This window comes from Lissotriton helveticus, chromosome 11, assembly GCF_964261635.1.
Source record: "Lissotriton helveticus chromosome 11, aLisHel1.1, whole genome shotgun sequence".
Taxonomy (NCBI): domain Eukaryota; kingdom Metazoa; phylum Chordata; class Amphibia; order Caudata; family Salamandridae; genus Lissotriton; species Lissotriton helveticus.
Window position 1 is genome coordinate 1,035,376,406 of NC_136072.1, and position 19,279 is coordinate 1,035,395,684.

General features: G+C 43.9%; 1 protein-coding gene across 3 annotated transcripts in view; it reads right to left on the bottom strand.

The window, feature by feature from the left end:
- SH2B3 (SH2B adaptor protein 3) overlaps positions 1 to 19,279 on the bottom strand; it is a 515,189-nt gene that overhangs the window by 99,841 nt on the left and 396,069 nt on the right. For all 3 annotated transcript variants that reach the window (XM_078667464.1, XM_078667466.1, XM_078667465.1), the window contains exon 4: positions 1,798 to 1,899. In XM_078667464.1, the coding sequence (XP_078523590.1) occupies positions 1,798 to 1,899 (102 nt within the window). The remainder of the gene's footprint in view (positions 1 to 1,797; positions 1,900 to 19,279) is intronic.

Sequence of the window (19,279 nt, forward strand, 5' to 3'; positions counted from 1 at the left end):
ATTCTGGAACAGTTCTGCTGTGTGGCCCGTCTAGTCTTAATAATTAGTTACATGCTGATTAACATTGAGTAAAACCCGCTTTGCGACAAGAAACAAAAGGTAAGCGAGACACCTTGGCAGGTGCACACTAGAAAAGGCAGCAAAAAAACACCCAAATAAGGTCCACGAAGAGATAACATCTCTCTCTCTCTGGTGTGCAGACGTTGCTTAATGGCAGGCTGGGTAGATTTAGTTTGAAAGCAATCATGATGGTTGAACAGGGAATAAATTCACTTTTGAGAGTCCACACATGCCACAAATAGTACAAACGTTGAAACAGTCCCACAGAAGATTGTAGAAAGATGCAGGTGAAAGACAACGACTTTCACACACAGGTTGGTTTTGGTTACCTGAGAGAGAATGATGTCAGAAGTGCAGCCACAATATCCATCGTACAGAGGATGTTAATAGGCAGGCTATGTAGCTTTAAGCCAGAAAGACACTTCTTCCAGACAGCATAGAATGGGCTTACCCTCGCTGAAGGCACAGCACAAGACGCGGACAAGCTTACCCTCACTGTAGGCTCAACACAAATAGAAGTAGGCTTTGTCTGAAACTTAAGAGATGGACTCAGGAGAGTAGACAGCCTTTAGAAGATGAACAGCTCTAAGTAAAACTTCTCCAGGAACATGAACAACTGGCAGACTGTTGAGGGCGACCGATGGGAGGTCACTGGTGGGGTCAAGGATGCCAGTTGAAGGTATAAACTTAGCTTCTGTTACTGTGAAGTCTGTAGTTGGGGTTGCTTGAAGTTTGAAGAGGTGATAGATGCAGGTTCTTTTGAAGATTGTCGCCACAAATTGTAGTGATCAAGTACACGCAGGTTAAGGTGATTCAAAGAGGTTTTATTGAAGATGGTACAAGATCAGAGGGAGACCAGAAGTATATCAGATCAAGACCCCACCAGGAGCAGCCAGCAGGCAGCTCAGCCCATTAAACTGTGACTCATTTGACTCACAACATTCCAAACCAAGTCATCACTGTAAGATTCTACATTGAAGGCATGCATAACATTGAAGTCAAGATATAACACACTTCTTAAACAGTCTCATTTGAAAGATATGAGACTTTTGGCAGCTTTCTAGATGCTTAGCTTAATTCGGGGGTCTTGGGCAAGGTAGCAAATTACTTTGGCTTATCTACAAGGGCTTTTTAGACAACCATTTCCAGGTGCCCAGATCTTGGGAACCCCTAGGTGATCTTGTGTTCTCCTACGATATTAGAAAGGTACCAATGTCCACAACAGCCTTAGACACAATCTAGCAGAACACCACACGACAAACTCCTGAGGTGATATATATAAATAAATATATCCAAGCCACACTTCATGAAATCGTAGACACGAACTCCAGTGCCGAAAGAACAAACAGGCATAAATTATTTTGCAAATGTAATCCGATGCTCCACCAAAGAACAACCCAGCACGTTTCGGCATGACCAAGGTGTGCGAGATGTCGAAACGCATTGGGTTGTTCTTGGGTGGTGCACTTGATTAAATTTCCAAAACAACTTATGCCTGTTTGTTCATTTGGCAGTGGGGTGCATATCTTCGATTTCGTGAAGAGTGGTTTGGATGTTAGCGGGTACCTCACCCGCACCATAGTTGCAGGTACTCAACTACGAGGACTGGTGATCTTTTATATATGTGTATGTATAAATATATATTTATAAATACACACACACACACACACACATACACATGATTAAGCCCTGCTGCTGCTTTCACATGAATTAGCATGTAAAAAATGTAGTTCATACCTTAAGTAAAAAGGTGTTTGGATTGTCTGGCATCTCAAGAGATGTGCACTTTCTTATCTCCAGGACGGAAGAACATTTCGTATGCAGCTTTGGTCTGGAACACTGTAGTAAAAAACACATGTTTAATCAATAATATTTCTCAATTAGAGAACCACTTGCATTGGACAACGTTTTTGGGGCATGAAATGCATGTCATTCTACATTGCTTCATCTTGATAAGTCATAAAGACAAGAAGAACAACCTAAAAAATACGTCAATTATTTCATTCCTTGGCATGTGCTTCCTTGGCAGGATGGTCAAAACTACAGGTGATCAAATAGGTGCAATTCTATTCCAACTGGAATTCTGAAGTGGAATGAATCTCAATCTTTCTATGAACTGGTTTCACTCTACCTGCCAGTTTAGGAGAGGGAGAACTGAGGGGCTTTATAGGGCAGAACGGTACAGTTCCTAGGGGAATTTGTCACTGTGGTGGGATTTACCAATGCAAATAAAAAACATCAGTATATTGCATCACAGTTGTAATAGAATGATGGGTCCCCAGGCAAAGTAAGCCTGGCATAAATCCGGTGCAACATTTTGGTATTCTTACAAGCTTCGGGGAATCTTCTAATACAATTATGAAATATATAGCTGGGTTATATGATATGCAGACACAGTTCAGGTACATTGATAGGATTCTCTGCATTAGTCTTAAGTTATTCTAGCAAAGAGACGGGGTATTCAGGCAGAGGGGTATTCTGATGCACCACACACAGTTTTGCAGTACGCTGTAAAATAGCAGGAAAACAACAACATATTCCGGCACAGGACCTTGTCAAAAACTGCAAAATTTCAAACTAAACCACGATTGTTATTCACAAAGATGTGCAACACAAAATGGCTGGAAGTTTGCCATTTCCATATTAGATAGGATAAGTTTGCACATCCTGTTTGGCAAAGGAGGCCTATTTTTTAACACTATCTTGATTTATACCGAAAGGACAAAAAAGCATATTATTGTTAAAGTGCAATAATTATATTAATGTAAGTAAAAATACAATATCATGGTCGTTTGATTAATACGTTACCTTAATTTATCTGCAAGATAAAATACCCAACTTAATGAATTTACTAGATCTGCATGGTCTTCATTCACCTTTGTTTTCTTAAAGTAGGATAAAATGCATACTAGGTATTTTTGTACTTTCTAAAACATTTGTGTTAAGCCAGGGATTGTGGCTCCCTGGAATAATGCATCCACTGTAGGCATCTGTATTTGAATCCATGGCAGGTTCAGATCCCAGCAATACAGCCTTTCATCCTCCGAAGTTGATAAAAGGAGTGCCACTAATATGGCAACAAGAAACATCCATTATCTTTCAATAGCATCAAGAGTCCAATGGGTGAATATGCACTCTACATATACCTTTAATCTAATTGTTCGTGCTTACTTCTTTATCATGTGAAGCAGTAATATGGGGTGGAGTCGATCAAATGTATGAGAGTGCATGGGACAGGATTGACTACTCCAATTCTATCATTCTTATAGATGCAAAACGGACATGTGCCTCTGCTCAGACCAACCCGTGTTTCAGATGTGATTCTGAAATGTGAATGGCTGCGCCCACCACTAATTTAGTCGCTGGTGTGGTGTGCTGACTGAATCTGAAGTAGAACTACCTCCCTTACTTAGACACATGGGACATGAGTTGCCCTTACCCAACCTAGCTGACCTTTTACACGTGACCGTGGTACGTGACCAACTGTTACTCACTCCTGCCAGTCTATCAAGGGTAAGGCTGAGACGTGATATTCTGTTCCGGGTCTTTAGTGTTTCAGCTAGGATCCCGACAAGTGACTGCACTGACGTACGTTGCCCATGTCATCTATGACATCTTCGTGAGTCGAGGCTTACGTCATGGTAGGCTGACCCTTTGCCCCATGGTATGTGATGTGGAAGCAAAATATGAATGACACTACACCTGACCCATGTATGAAAAGGGCTAGATGAAAGGCACTGTAATTAGGTCTAGTGTGTGTATTTTTCTTTAAGTTATTGGCTAAGCCAAAACTTTAAAAACACAGTAGCCTTGCCAAGCGTCATTTTGAAATGAGTATCTTCTGCTTTTTCTGTGGGTGACATGTGTGACGTTGCAAATGCCCAGCTATATGATAGTCAGGCAGTGGTGCTGTCATGGATAGTAATTTCCCAATATGCCAGCCCTTCCATAAAGCTCACAGCACTCGACGGGCGAGACATGGTGCCACTGGGCCTTCTAGGTGCCGCCCAGGTGCCTCAGGTTTTTAAAGATATGTTTTACTTTTATATGGTGCAACTCTTAACACGCAAGGTGTCAGTGTGCCGCAGAAGCAGCAAGTTGAAAGCTTAAGGTTGACTGTTTCCTCGCTCTCCCTAGATTGTTCTCAGGGATACTTCAGGGGCGTAATACAGGCTCCCGAAGCCCCTGCGGTGCGGGGGGGATGGGGGGGGTGTCTGAGCTGCAGGGGGCCCCCTCAGCACAGTACTCAGGCCTGAGAGCTCCGGATTAAATCCGGAGGGGGGGGGCTCCTCCGTGTACCATCCAGGGGGACCCCTCAACTTTCGTTACGCCACTGGTCAGCCGCACTCAGTTTTCCAGATGAAACGAGTTGCTTTGCCTATTTCCATTATAAAAGTTGGAGTCCCAGGGTCTCTGCATGTGGAGTGCCTTTTGGCTGATATGCCAGAACGGGCTGCGGTATCAGACAGGACATGGGGCCTTTACGCAGATATCTTTCAGAGGCACGTGAAGGCGAGACCATCATATATGTAAACAAGCATTTGCAATGCAATAGGTCTCGCATTTGCAGGAGTTTAAGATATTGGCATTGTAAATGACAATGCCTTTTATTTATGTTTTAAAAACCAATACATAAATAAAAGGCACTGGCATTTAAAATGCCAATAGCTCAAACTCTCACAACTGCGAGACCTATTGCATTGCAAATGCTTGTTATAATTGCTCCCTTTAATTTAATTGCTCGGTAGGGTTTTGATGTATTTTTTTCTCCCTCTCACATAATAATAAAATACACGATACAACTGAAAAGCTTGTTAGAAAGCATCACTAGTAAAACAGTCAGCTGTTATTATTTTTAATTTTACAATATTTATTGCACGCATATAATAGGTTGATCACTTAGGTGCCTGTTATCTCTTTTTCTCTTCGTGACGCCTGCTTGCAATAAAAATGTTACTCACGGACTCGTCCCCCGCCAGGCCACATTTTGCGCCTGTGATCATCACCACGATGTCATGTTTCTTGTTTCTGATACGCAGGGGCTCAGTGTCCTCCTGTCTGTGAGTGAGAAATTAATTAGTCACTCTATGTGGGCCTAACGCCGGGGGTTTTATTGATCAGTCAGTAGCGCACGGCACCGAGTACTCAACTCTCAGATTGAGTCCCCTGCGGCGCCGCTTCTGATGACACTTTACCTCGAAGTTCCTCCACTCCGGTGACGGTCACATTCGGATTATTAATCCCGGCTCCCGACAGCCAGAAGCAAGCACTGCTGAGGGCAGTCCACGCTCCCCGGTCACGTCACGAGGTGCTTGTCTGAAAAGCGCGGCACCAGCGGGCCTCAGAAAATATGCAGGAAGGACAGGCTGCCGGGCAAATTTTAAACATTTAGCAGCATTCTCAGCCACTCCAGAGCTGAGAGCAGGCAATGCCAGGCATCGTTAACCATTAATTTACTGCTCGAGCCCAGCCGCTGGCAGCACGTCTTTGGGGAACAGCATGCACAGCGCCAATGGAGTGCGCTGGCACTATCCAGAGTTTTAGAGTGGCATTAAATGCATGACAATGAGAGGTGCTCTGCCTGTTTGTCCTTTGCCGATGCAGCTCACAGCGGGTGCCGCCGGTCGGTGCCTGCGCTCCAGCTGCTCCCACGTCAGTGTTCATTGCGAAGTCTCACAGAAGTAATACGGCGGCCTTTATAATTTATTTGGGACACTGTACCCAAATAAATTATAAAGGCCGCCGCAACGGGCCAGTGCCACCCTCAAAATAGTGCCGCCTGGGGCGGACCGCCCCCCCCCCTAGCTACGCCGGTGCTCGAAGGCCTAATTTCACACCAGCGTATTCAAAACTGAATTAATGGCCGCTTCTAACCACACTGATATGCATTAACTCTGACATGCTGCCTTACCTAGGCTTCAAAATGTACGCGCGCCGGTGACAAGTGCTGAGTAAACAATATGCCGCCTCGAGCCGGCAGGAAGTGCGGGTAAATCACCTGTGTAATGAGACAATCAGAGCTGGCAGCAGTGGCCGATTAAAGCGCGAGCATTGTAACGGGCCCTTCTTCCAAATTCTCGGCTCGTGGTGCCTTGGCGGGGCTTGCTGGGCTTGCTTGTGTGCTTCCCAGAGAGACAGGAGATTGGGAACGCGCGCGCGCGGCCGGCGCCGATCGCTTTCCAGACGTGCGCGTGACATCTCCTGTCTCCTGGGAAGCATAGCCGGTGACTATAGTATCGCGCCTGCGCGATGGCATATGGCTTCGCCATATGCATCGCAGGCGCGAGACCTAATAAATACACATTATGGTATTAACTCCATACGCTAGACAACATTTACAGATAATAAAAGTCTGTACAAAAGACAACTGCAGCATTGGATTTCAGGCAGTTTGGTACATGGAATAATTTGGTTCCTCTTCAGCACATGAAATAAACAATGGCGGAAGAGGTCACACCCAGGTCACAAACTGAGTCTTAACCGGTTCCAGGTTTACTGGATCCCAGTTCCGGGCGTTCAAAGGCACATTATACCTGGCAAATAACGTTAGCCCCCCATTAGATCGAGTAGAGAGGTCAAACCAGATTGACGTGCAATAAATCTTTTCAACGCCGCAAGTGGGCGAGGACAATTTTCGATGCAGGATAGGGGGACTCTCACTAGCGAGATCTCAGGCCTCATTATAAAACCATCTTCTTGAGCTAAATACCCAAAAAGCTGTAAACTGTCACTACTTCAAATCTTGTCTCTTTTGTTCATTTTGACAGGACTCCAGGCTGGCGCTATTTGAGAGCCAATACTCCTGTAAAAAACACTGCTGCCGTCTATTTTTTTAAACTCCGTGTCAATGATGAATGCCCAGTGACCTCCTCTGCAGATATGCATGTTTTCTTTATTTAACTCACCCAATAATAAGAGAAAAAAGGCGATTCAAATTCTTTATTTATAATGCATTTTCTCTTTACTGCTGCACTGTCACTGCCTTGCACAGACAGAATGACACTTGGTTAGATAAGGATTTCTTGTGCAATGTGATTGCATGTGATGCTTTCTTCAGCTCTAGGACATGTAAAGGAGGCAGGGCTAGGAAGGATGCCTTGAAAAGTAACATTTAACATTTTAACAAACTTCAATACAAACACCATTATCCACTTGATTGCCCAGATGACCGTTTCCGGTCATTAATTATCATGTTAAATATCCATATTTTGTGAACTATTTGCACTGCACCTATCTCAAACCACACTGATTCAAAGTTATGCCCCACACCACTAGGTGTGCCCTGGTCGATGCAAGGTTATTGCACACGATATGGAGCTGCCCTGTCAGAGCCATTTTTGATAAAGTTCAAGATGGACCTGGAGCGCACCTTGGGCCGAACTCAATTCTGCGCAGAGGATGTCTGCTGGTCTTGTATAGGAGGCAACCAGAGAAAAAGGTGGGCAACAGATTCTTGGCTCTGGCATTAGGGATAATCCACAGAGAGCCAGCGTGCCATTGGAAATCACCCCATGGCCCCCGCGTAGCAGGTGAAGGTAGACATGAAGGCCTTAGCGCAAGGGGTGGCTTTGGGGGCTGAAGAAGCAAGAGGGCTGCCCCACCGACCTCTCAAAGTTCTCTGGCAGGAGATGATGGCTAGTTTTTTTTAAAGCATGACCAGTCGAATGGGATCGACTGGTGGGCTCCCTGGGTGTGGATGTGTGAAAAGCAGGCACAAGACTTTGCACATTGGTGGGGTCCCTTCGAAGTCCCTGGTGCCCCCCAATGACCTACTGAGATAGAAGAGGGTGACATGGGACAGCTGCATGTGATGACTGTTCTTAGTCACAGCCAACCACACTGAGCAAATGTTTTTCGTAGATTATTACTCTGTTGTTCAAGATGTATGTTGAATTATTTCTTTTTTCTATCGATTATCGATGAGCACGAGGAATGTAAAAAGTAAATAGCTGCATTCGGGCTACCTGCATGATGTAGCTGTTTTGTAATACTGGTTAGGCATGCTTTCCCACATAGCCTTCTAACACATAGGACAACATGTCACTCAGTTTATTCTACAATTGTAATGCTGGAGGATTATGTTGTTGTACCAATCTTACACTGGAAGTATACATAAATAAATTAGAAAAAATACACACACACACACTTATATATATATATATATATACACACACATACATATCTACTAACACATTTACATACACACATACATTTTGTGCGACCATGCCTTAGGTCAATAGAGATAATGCCAATTCGCCAGTCTTTACTCAAAAAGTGTTACAGTGTAGTAAACCTAACCTTACAATGGTGGTCTGAAAAGCAGGACTTGGTTATCCACTACCAGTTTGCGTCTGTGATCTTGCATTTACAAAAATATTTGTATTTGCTATTGTTTAATGAATAACTCTCATAATAATCTGATACAGTTAACAAGAAGGCACAAAGTACTATATATAAACGTAAAACAATTTAAGCAAAACTAGTATGAAAGGCAGTTATGTCTTTTCACAAAGAGTGAAGGTTTTTAGCACTCTTTTCAGTGCTTTAGGGAGAGAAGGGAACAAACAAGAAACATGCACCAAAAGTGATGAATTAGGAGGATGAGATGTGACAGTGATGAGATTTGGAGAATATAAGACTTTAGAGTAGATAAGGACCGCTGGAGTCGAGGGGTGTGTGAAAAAATGGACATAGTAGACGTGAGGATTTTAGGACTCTGGCAGGTAGTCTGATCAGATGTAAGAGGGTGCCGATTGGGTGAGAAATAGGATGGGGTGACCTAGAGCATTAATTTGAGCTGGTGGGGCCCAGCAGTACTTACATTTGGGGACTAGCACTTATATTTCCTCAACAAACTTTGACCAAGAACAACAGAGTGAAAAACACGAACGGGGTAACTAAGCAGGAGGAGGAAGAAGGAAAAACAGTGGCAAAGAAAGCAAGGATGCAACACCTGACATTTGATAGTACCAGCCGCAGGTTTCTGAGCGAATCCTTGGACATTAGCACTTATGATTGACACCAAGATGACGGTCGAGGATGTTTTGAGAACTAGGGTACTTGATCAGTGAGTTGCAGCCTTTTAAATTCAGTTCAGCAGGCACCACATGAATGCAACAAAAGAGTACAAGAATGGAATTACACAAAAGGATGATATTTTATTCCCCCCCCACTTATTTGAAATTAGTGGTGCCAACATTTTTAAACGCCTCCTACAATTGTTGGTTTGAGAGCCACTGGCTCAGGTCTTTAATAGGTTAGCCTAGATCACTACTTGAGTACTTTTCACAATACACCTGTGTACAATACATTCAGCAGATTAAACACGACAGGTCCCCCTTCATGCAACTGTCCCGGAACATGAATGGTGACTGAACACTCACGGTCTGTAGTAAGATCTGTAGGCTCAGTGGATCGCAATCATGTTTTTGGATAGTGTCACCGAAACGTGATGAATCTGCATAGGTGTGTATTTAGAGAGTGATTTTGATGTCCATTAAATATGCTGGACTTTGAGCATAGAAAAATGAAGCTGATTGCAGAACGGCTAGCTTCTCGCACTGCTGTCCAGCACGCACCTACCTTGCTGCTCTTCCATAGCCAATGCTCTGCCAAAAAGAGGTTACTGTGGGCACTTGGACATTGTATTGTAACATTTCTAGGGCGGTTTCCTATCCTATGTCAAACCCAAAGCACTTTTCAGACAGTCAAATGAGGAGTTATTAAGTCAGTGGTGCATGAATGGGAGAACGGTGTTGACTGAATTCACAGTCTGAAACCACAGACACGCATACCAGTACCAGACATCAACCAAACTAGACTTCGTATGAGTCACAAAACCTCAGTCTAAACTTTTGCTTTCTCAGATGTGGCCTCCATCATCGCTCACGCTCCACTTTTTATTCTGGGACTCTTCAGACCAGTATATTAATCAGCAATTACTATGGAAAAGTACTGTAAATGTAAACTAAAATTACTGCGTGATATGGTTTCCAGATGCAGTATCTGCTTCACATATAAGATGAATTGGTGCCAAGTCAACCGGCTTGAAAGTGCATCACAGGTGTCCCTGCATAATACACCAACATCTAAATTATCAGCTGTATTTCTAATCTATTTAGAGATTGTCCCAATAACCCTGGTTTATCCCGATAGTACACAGTGATTGCAATTCAGCAGTAATATATAGGCGAAACATACGCAGTTAGGTGGGCTTGAATAACTTTGCAGTTAATATGGAAATGTGTTGGCGCTTCATGCTGCTGAATTGAGGCAATATAATTTAAAAAAGAATTCAACAATATTCTATATAATATATAATATTTTTTAACAGAAGATTCGGATTTTTTTTAATTACTATCAATAACATACAACTTGCCTTAAAAAAAAACTAAAGGGATGTCATTGTTGTGATCTAAAATTTTAAAAACACTGAAAATCGTCATGTATTCAACCATAATTACCACCTTAGCCATGTTCTACTCCTGACCTCACACATGGCACCACAGATGACAACAAAGATATCACTATTGTACCGAAGTTACTTACCATAACTTCAACTAAGTTTTTTCAGCAAATATCACTGGTTGTGTTGTCTCGTATATGTTGTTTCGTACTCTTTGTCAAAGCATTATACCTACAATTGTACCCCTGGCAAATACCCACTTTGTTCCTCACATTTGACCTTTTTTGGTTTTTATTTTGTTTTACCTTTTTTTACCTTTTTAAAATTTTTATTTTAAATGATTAATTTTACAAGACGCCAAGCAGTTACACAACAGTAGAGTTGGAATTCCATTTGGCCTCCAAACGCTTATTTCGCCTCCCACTCCTTGGTTCATTCCCGGTTATGAAAGCAGTCTGGGCGGTCCAGGTAACCCCTTAATGATGACACAGTGAGGCTAAAGTAAACTGGGATAGGGAAAGCACACCTCTATGAAGAGACTGATAAGGGTGGCAATTTAGTGCCTTATAAATATTTATATTAAGTTGTCCTCATTAATAGTGCTCTAATGTAATCTGTAAACTCCGGTGTCCTTTTAAAGTAGCATGTGATAAACCAGAGTCAAAACATAACCATAAATAAAGCATAGGGTCTTTCTGGAATCTTTTTTGTGGGTCATTATTGCTAGTTATGCACGATTCCTAGGAAGAAGCCGGTTTCTTTTCGATTGCTAAACGGCCCTGGTCCCTTTAAGGGGGGGCTGCTGTTTTGCTCTTCAAGAACCCACACTTTGTCACGTCGGCTGTTTGCGCTCTGCAGGTGCAGCACTCTGAATCCCAGGAGACTCTGAAGGAAATGGACATTTGGAAAGTACATGCTGGCTCTCCAAGAGAAATATCTGTTATGTGGATTAAGCTGAAAACTACTAAAACAGGCTTGCGCACATGTATACTTTTTTTACTTGAACTATACCTTACCAAACTTATATTACAGGCATTCAAATCATTTGAAAATAAAGCTCAACTGGTACCGACCCAAAAATTACAACCAACAAAAAGGCTGCATGGCATACAGGGAATTCAGAAGACCATTTAGCTGAGTGGTACTCACTGGAAGCACTGTGCAGCAACACAGACATTCTAAAATCTCCTTACAGGACAATCTATCTTTGGAAACCATGCTCAATTCTACAGTAGCCACAGCAGCTCCCCAATCTCAAGAAGGTTTAAGAACAAAAACTATTGTTTTACTTTACAAATAAAACGCAAAAGAACTGCAGCAATAGCAGTGTGATAGTGTTTCCATGGCAGCCATACATCATGTTACTCTATACTTTCCCTACACTGTTGAAGAGGTTATATGGACTGTCCCCTGATTATCATCAAATTGACTCTTCCAGTCTGACCCATTCGAATGCCTAGGATGTTACCGGATCTCCAGATATCAACTTTGCCATCGTCTGTATAGTCAGTCCAGTTTCTCCATATCTTCTGGAATTACCAGAAAAAACTCACTTCATATATGGCCCTTTTGGCTCCGATGCACTGATCCATCCATATGCACCATTGCAACTTGTTGCAGTGGAATAAGTTCACCCATTCTAGGGCTCAAGAAAGTGATTTACGTAAATTCTGCTTTAACAGTACTCTGTATTCTAGAACTTGTACGCCCATACGTATAAAAATAAAATTAAAAGTACAAGTTCCAGAAACCAGTGTTTTGCTGGCTAAAAAGTTAGGACTGTCTGAAAGGGAGACTACTGACAAGGGGCCGTTGGGATCTACAGATAACATTTAAGCACAAAAGAAAAAATACAATGGCACAATGTGCCTTGATGTGAGTAATGGTATAACCAGGTGATTTCATGCAGACTCACATTGTAACGCCTCTTGTAAAACGTACATTTAATCGGACAACAAACACCCAAAACTAGAAATATTGGAAAGTGCATGACGTCATGCAGTCCAGTTTCTACTGATGGTTATGCAATCCACCCCAGTGGTCACAAATCAATGTCTGAGCCGCAGAGTGGGAAAATGTTTTTCGCAGGACTGTGTAATCCAATCATACCCTCTGCAGCCCCATGAAGTCAGCACAGGATGAAACTCGAGAGCATCTGGTCTATCACTTAGTGACGAACGACACCCCTAAGAGTTCGAGCTTCAAGATGAAAGCAAGGTAGAAGCCTTCCATTTTACGAGGACATTGATAAATTAGCTCTGGCTTCTGTGAAAACCATTCACTTTAAGCACAAAGTCCACTGCAACCAAACAAGGAATTTGAAACTGTTGCCATGGTAACACAGCACGCATGTCGGCAAGCTCCCCTCGACGCCATTGCTAGTTCTGCAGCATAGAGGCTTACATTTAGCATGGCTCTGGTTGTTCACTCTTGGAGACTGAGTCATTTATAGTAAACAGTATGTGTGTGTGTGTGTGTATATATATATATACATATATATATATATATATATATATATATATACACACACATATATATATATATATACACATACACACACACACACATACGTACATACACATACACACGTTACACAAAAGCGAGGCCCATGGAATTTACTAAGTGAATAGAATTCTGGGCAGCATTTCATAAGCTTTTAAAATGAAGGAACCTGATCATGCTCCCATTGGCTCCATCTTTGTCAGTTGCTTACAGACAGGGCTACTGCACGGTTCCACATGACCAAGTATCCAGGGTGGACTTTCCCTTAATTACTTATTGCTTTGAGACATCCGTCAATTTAGTTTGATTGCAGTGAACAATAACTACCAACTACTCACTGGAAAAGTCATGTAGTGGAGCCATCGGATAGGGTGGCCACTTCACCAACTTCCCTAAGGGGGGAGAGATGGTATTTGTGGAACATGAACCTCGCTCAAGAGCAACACTATGCTCAACAGTGGGCAAGGCCTGTGGGAAGATAAAAACACCTGGGGAATGGAAGAAGGGTCAATGCCAGACTGTTGAGTCAGGGGTGGTGCTATATGAAGAGTTGTCTCTTCAGCTTTTGTTCTGAATTGGGTCGGTGCTGGTGTGATGTCTATAGGGCTGCTGAAGCCATGTACTTATAACTTGGAGATCCAGGGTGCCGTTAGCAAACAGAAGAAATTCAGTTTTTGTGGGTTTAGCTTCAGGACGTTAGTTGACTTCTAATATTGGATGGATCTGAGACTATGTCATTGAGTAAAGATATTTTTAGGTAAAGTTGTGTATCACCTGTACACTGATGGATCTTGACGAAAACATGGTTTCCAGTCCAGGGTTTAAAAACACTGCTATCAGATGCCTTCGTTTAATTTGCCCAATGGAAGAAAATCAAGATGACAACACTATGCATGCATTAGCGCTATGAGACCTATGGGTGATTTATGCGCTATACACATTCAAATACAAATACAAAAATTAGCCTGTCACAGAACTGCCACGGATTTCTAAGAATCCTTAAAACCACTTGGCTGCTAAGGGGTTTTCCCCTCCTGTGCTGGAGATTTATGTTTCCCATTATACATGACGAGTTGACCTTGTCATGAGCACAGATCCAGTGTGCCTCATGACGAGTTCACCTTGTCATTAGCATGCAAGTGGTTAATGCTTTTTTGTGAAAACCACTAAAGTTGTAAATCTACTCCAAACATATGTGGTGAGCTATAGGATAAAATATCTGACCTTTGAAACCTGTCCTTCGTGAATCAGAACCACATAAACCATTCCAGTGGCTACCAGACCACCCCAAAGAACACTAGATTCTCAAATTGAAAAACATCAAAATGCTCTTTTGCCTTCCCCTCTCCTTGAATGATCCTTCAAATGTTTTGTTGGAAGGACATTTGTATTTTCTAATAATTAACTGAATTTTCATCTTTAACCAGTTGAAACCTAATTAAGTTCAAATGGTCTGTATAAAGGTAAAGTTTAACTATAAAATGGAAATACAATATTGAGTCACTTGCAGTCAGAATGTATGCCCATGGACTGAAAAGTTTGTCCTAGATTTATCTCTAACTATACGTATGGCTGCCCTTTAAACACTATGCAGCTGCTTACTGATGACATGGTACAGACTCATATGGGGGCTTAAATTGGGGACTTGGTCCACTGCCAATAGCATATTTTTCTAAAGAGCATGATGAAGTGGGTATAGGCGATGAGGAGGCCTCATGCTTTAACATGAGAGGCACTAGCCCGTCCAAACTACTGGGGTGATTTGGACACAATCCGACTGCAAGGGCAGCCCAAAGCAGCCAGACGATAGCTGGTTAATACAATCATTTAGGGGATGATTTTCAGGCTTAGATTATACTTGGAGAGTTTTGTATAGCGCTACTGATTGCAAACCTTGCACTGCAGGGCAGAGGTAATTTCCCCTGCTGCTATCCTCCATAGAGGAAGCATTTAAGGAGTGCAGCGTTGTGTCACATGAAGCATGTGTACTAAATTGGGATTATGGTCTTCCTATTTTTGCAACAATTCAAAAACATGGCAGTCAAAAAAAATTCTAGAGGCATCTATTAAGGCAATCAAGGTATGTCTCTAGGGTTAATCTTAACACTGGCAAAGTATTGCTTTTCTTTAGGGCACTCAAGAATGTTTTCAGATTTTAGCATGCTCCAAACACGGTCTGCAATACTATAACCCAAAAGTATACATCATCCAACCCCTTTGCATTGGATCGATTTGTAGCTACACAGTCTCTATTTATTTTTTTAAATTACATTTATTGCAAATAAAGCAATTGAAAAGTGGAGTGACCTTTATTTCCTGAATCATTCTATAACTCTAAGGAAACACACCTCATTGATCTCCCACTATTCATCCATAGCCCTCGTGCTTGTGGGCTTTGGCTACATGGTGCCCAATATATTTGCATTCACTTTTTTGAATGGTTGAAACAAGTTAATCCATTTATCTACAAGAGGTCTTTTTCAGTTTGGTAAGGTCTTTAGTGAGTGCTTGCATTAGCGGGCTTGTAAGTCTCCTCAATGGCCTCGTTCATGTTTTTCTTATTATAATCAAGTGCTTGATTATAATAGAAAGAAAAGGAGAAGTGTGTTTACTTAACTGCGGACTAAGTCTGACCAAGGTAAATAACAACCTTGAGTGTAGACACTGTTTCAACACCACAAACAGTAATATCAGCGCACATCAAAATTGGCTGGCACACCTCCTATTGATCTACTGACATCAAAAATAATACAGCGCTTCTTCTGAAACCAAGAATTGCACAGGACAACTAGTCAAACACATTTCTGGTGTGTTTTCTACCTGAAAAAACACTACTCAAATACAGTTGAACGTTATTAGTCTTAAGATGTTTCGCTATAAAATACCTATTCTTTTTGATCGGTTCATGGTCATAAAAAGCACAGCCCATTAAAAAATTACAGAGGGCCTTATCAATTCTAGAGTTCAGGTTACAGGTTTAATAGTGTGATTCGTCAAAGCTGATGACTAGAGTTTACGCACAGCAAGACGAAAGGTATAAAGTTACACAATACAAACAAGCCAGAGTGTGCGTCCCAGATGCATGCTAACACGACCCAAGTTAGGAGAGGAACTGCTCCAGGAGCCCACACTGAAGTGAGGGCATGTCACATGAAGAAAGTCACAAGTGGTAAACAAAGAGGTATGCATGACAATTTTACGCAAGATTAACATACTGCTATAGGCCCTAGCAAATGCAGGAATGCTTCACCAGTTAACAAGCAGAAATGTAGCTGGATGAAAACAGTGTGTTGAGATGAGGGGTGCACCCCACCCAGGCGGTGAATTCTGAACATTGCTGGGAATTACCAAGACCCTGCAGATGTCTGTACGAATGACTGACTACCCAACTCTCGTGACAGAATGCATTGATTGCTCAAGATTCAGCACCCTGGCCACATCACTGCTTTCGTAAGGCTGAATTGGAGGTTGGCAACACTGGCAGTGATGCCGCTTTGCACTGAAAAGCCTTGAGGACTAGCTGAAAGTCTTGAGATCTCCAACACCACTCTTATGGAGTGCCCTCCATTTCAGTCTGAAGCACGGAGTGGATAATACAACACCTGACAAAACAGCTTTGATTTCTAAAGCTGAATGAACTTTATATTGATTGATTGACAAAGCAGAATATTTTAGGGTCACAATATTCCTGCCAGACAGAATTGTTTTTCCCTAGGAGACAAGAAATAACCAAATTCTCTTTCAAGCACTTCGTCCACCTCTTGCATGTCTTTGCCATTCTTCTTTATAGAGTCTAACACACACAATCTTGGCTTAGAATTTTATTGTGTTGATATAATGGGGCAGGGATGTCCAACAATGATGGAGGAACTATATCAAATTCTTAGCCTAGCCGCCAGTGATACTGTATAATATGCCAATTTATGTACACTGTACGTAAATTTATCTTGTGGCTCCGGCCATACCGATTCAGGCACCTTTGCACTACAGTACGTAGCAACTCCGATACTTAGCTTACAAGTCCACCGGCGCGTTCAACTGCTGTTGTGTGGCCACACCCTATGTGCATCAAAATACGGCCTTCTGGGACTCATTAGAAGTAAAAGACTAAGACATGTATGTATAAGTGTTTGCTTAGAAGACTAAGTTCACCTCACCTGTTCTCACTATTTTTCCTAAGACATCCACCCAGTCTTATCCACTCAAAAAGGACAGCAAACCACGTTGTGCAAACTACACTGTTGAATAAAGTTCAAGGTAAGGTTTATTTATTTTCATAAAAGTTTCCCGTAAAAACAGACAAAACATGTATTGAAAACCATATTTATGTAATAAACATTTTAGTTTACAGCTCTTTAAAAACAAAGAAACGTTGTACAACAAGCCCACCTATGGAAAATGGGCTGCAAAAATAACCCTAAATACAAAAACATTGGTTTGTCCAACCAAGAAAGGAAACCAGTCTTAATGCCTAGGAGGTTGATTGGGGCGTGGCTTCGAGCGTCAAGATGGTGGCCGCACTCTCAAAGTGCTCCGGAACCCGCCGTCATCTGCTCGCATCCCTGCATTCCTCCATGAGTAACACTTCCTCCAAATATCAGGTAATGAATATCGCTCAAAATGCCAGTGGGCCTGACCTGAAGGGCGTGTTGAACAGTTGTGAAGACTAATAACAGTAACCTCCGGTGGGGACAGAGAATCAACAAAATGGCGACGGCCTGCTCAAAGTTCGTGAGGCCTATCGCTTGCTAACCACCAGGGAGGATTGGACATTCCCCCCTAACCCCGCCCCTGCTGTCCTGGCCGCGGCTTATGCTTGGCACGGTGCAGGGAAGGAAAAGTGCGGTTGACAGCTGGCCTGCGGAACGACAGGACTGCACCTGGTGCCAGCTTATCGGTGGGCCCCCTCAAAGAAGCCACCCATGAAGGGGGGGGGGGGGGAGTCGCCAGGTGGGACCGATGAGCAACTGAGCCGGTCGGAACCGAAGGCAGAGTCTTCCCTGTCCCTCCTATCCCCCTGTGGAGAGATGCTGGGCTGGGATCGGCCTGCTGTCGGCAGGACACAGAGTCGGAGCTGGCCCCACCGCGCAAGGAACCTCAGCGGGGTAAGGCAGCGAGTCACTGAGGCTGGATCGCTGGCACACCTGAGCCCACAAAAGAAGCTGAGGACTGTGGTGCCTGGAAGCGGAGTTTTGTTGGGGAAGGACCAGACTCCTTCCCTTCCTACAGTCCGAGCGGAGCGCTGGGCCTGCTGCACTGGACGAAAGGACGGCTGACACTAGACCTGCAGATCGGCAGGACTGCGTCTGGTTCCTGATTGCCGGTGGGTCTGCTTTGGAGAGACGCCTGTGAGGAGGAGAATCACTGTGCCTGTGGAAGCCGTGCCTACAACTTTCACTCTCCCTCCCATTCTCCTGCGGAGAGGTGCGGTGGCTGGGATAGGACTGCAGTTGGCGGAACACAGAGTCGGCGGACAGCCCTGTGGCACGAGAGCCGTGGCCCCAGGTACGTAGGGTAGTGAGGCAGAAGCCGGACCCCGGGTGAGCCCACAACAGAAACTAAGGCTGTGGCAACTTTAAGCAGTGCTTTGTTGGGGACCCCCCCCTGTCCGAACAGCGCATCAGGCTTACCGTGCTGCAGGGAAGAAGTGTGGCCCACAATCGGCCTGTGGACCGACAGGGCATTGCCTGGTCCCTGATTGTCAGTGAGTCCGCTTGAAAGAGACACCTGGGAGGGGAGCCTCTTTACATAAGAATTGCCAAACGGCTCAGCCTGTCTGCACAGCATCCATAATCTTCCCTCTCTCCCATCCTCCGGCAGAGTGGTGCAGTGGCTGGGGTCGGCGGCTGTTCTCCCAGTGGCACACCGAGCTTTGGGGGTGTGGGGTGGGATAACGGAGAGCCTGGGCCCGAGCAAATCCTGCCCAGAAAAGAGGCTGAAACCAGAAGCGCATGGAAAAGGCTCTCTGCCTGAGCGGACTTCTGTGGCATGGCTGAGCACCACCCACTCTCTCCAGGAAAATGAACCTTCCTACACTGAAGGCCGGAACCGCAGTGGAGCTTCAGAAAGGGCTGGAGATACTGCCTGCAGGAACCGGACACGAGGCACCGGGACCAGAACACTGCATGGTGTGCAGGGCGGAGAGGGGAAGGGACCAGACTGCCGGGGCGGCAGCCCCCCAGACGCAGCAGAGGTAGAGGCGGTCCTCCCCCTCCCCATACACTGCTCCAGCCAACCTGAGGTGCGACGAACAGTGGTCAGGGATCATGTCAGGGGACCCCCGCCCCGAGTAAAGACCACTTGAGCCCGCGA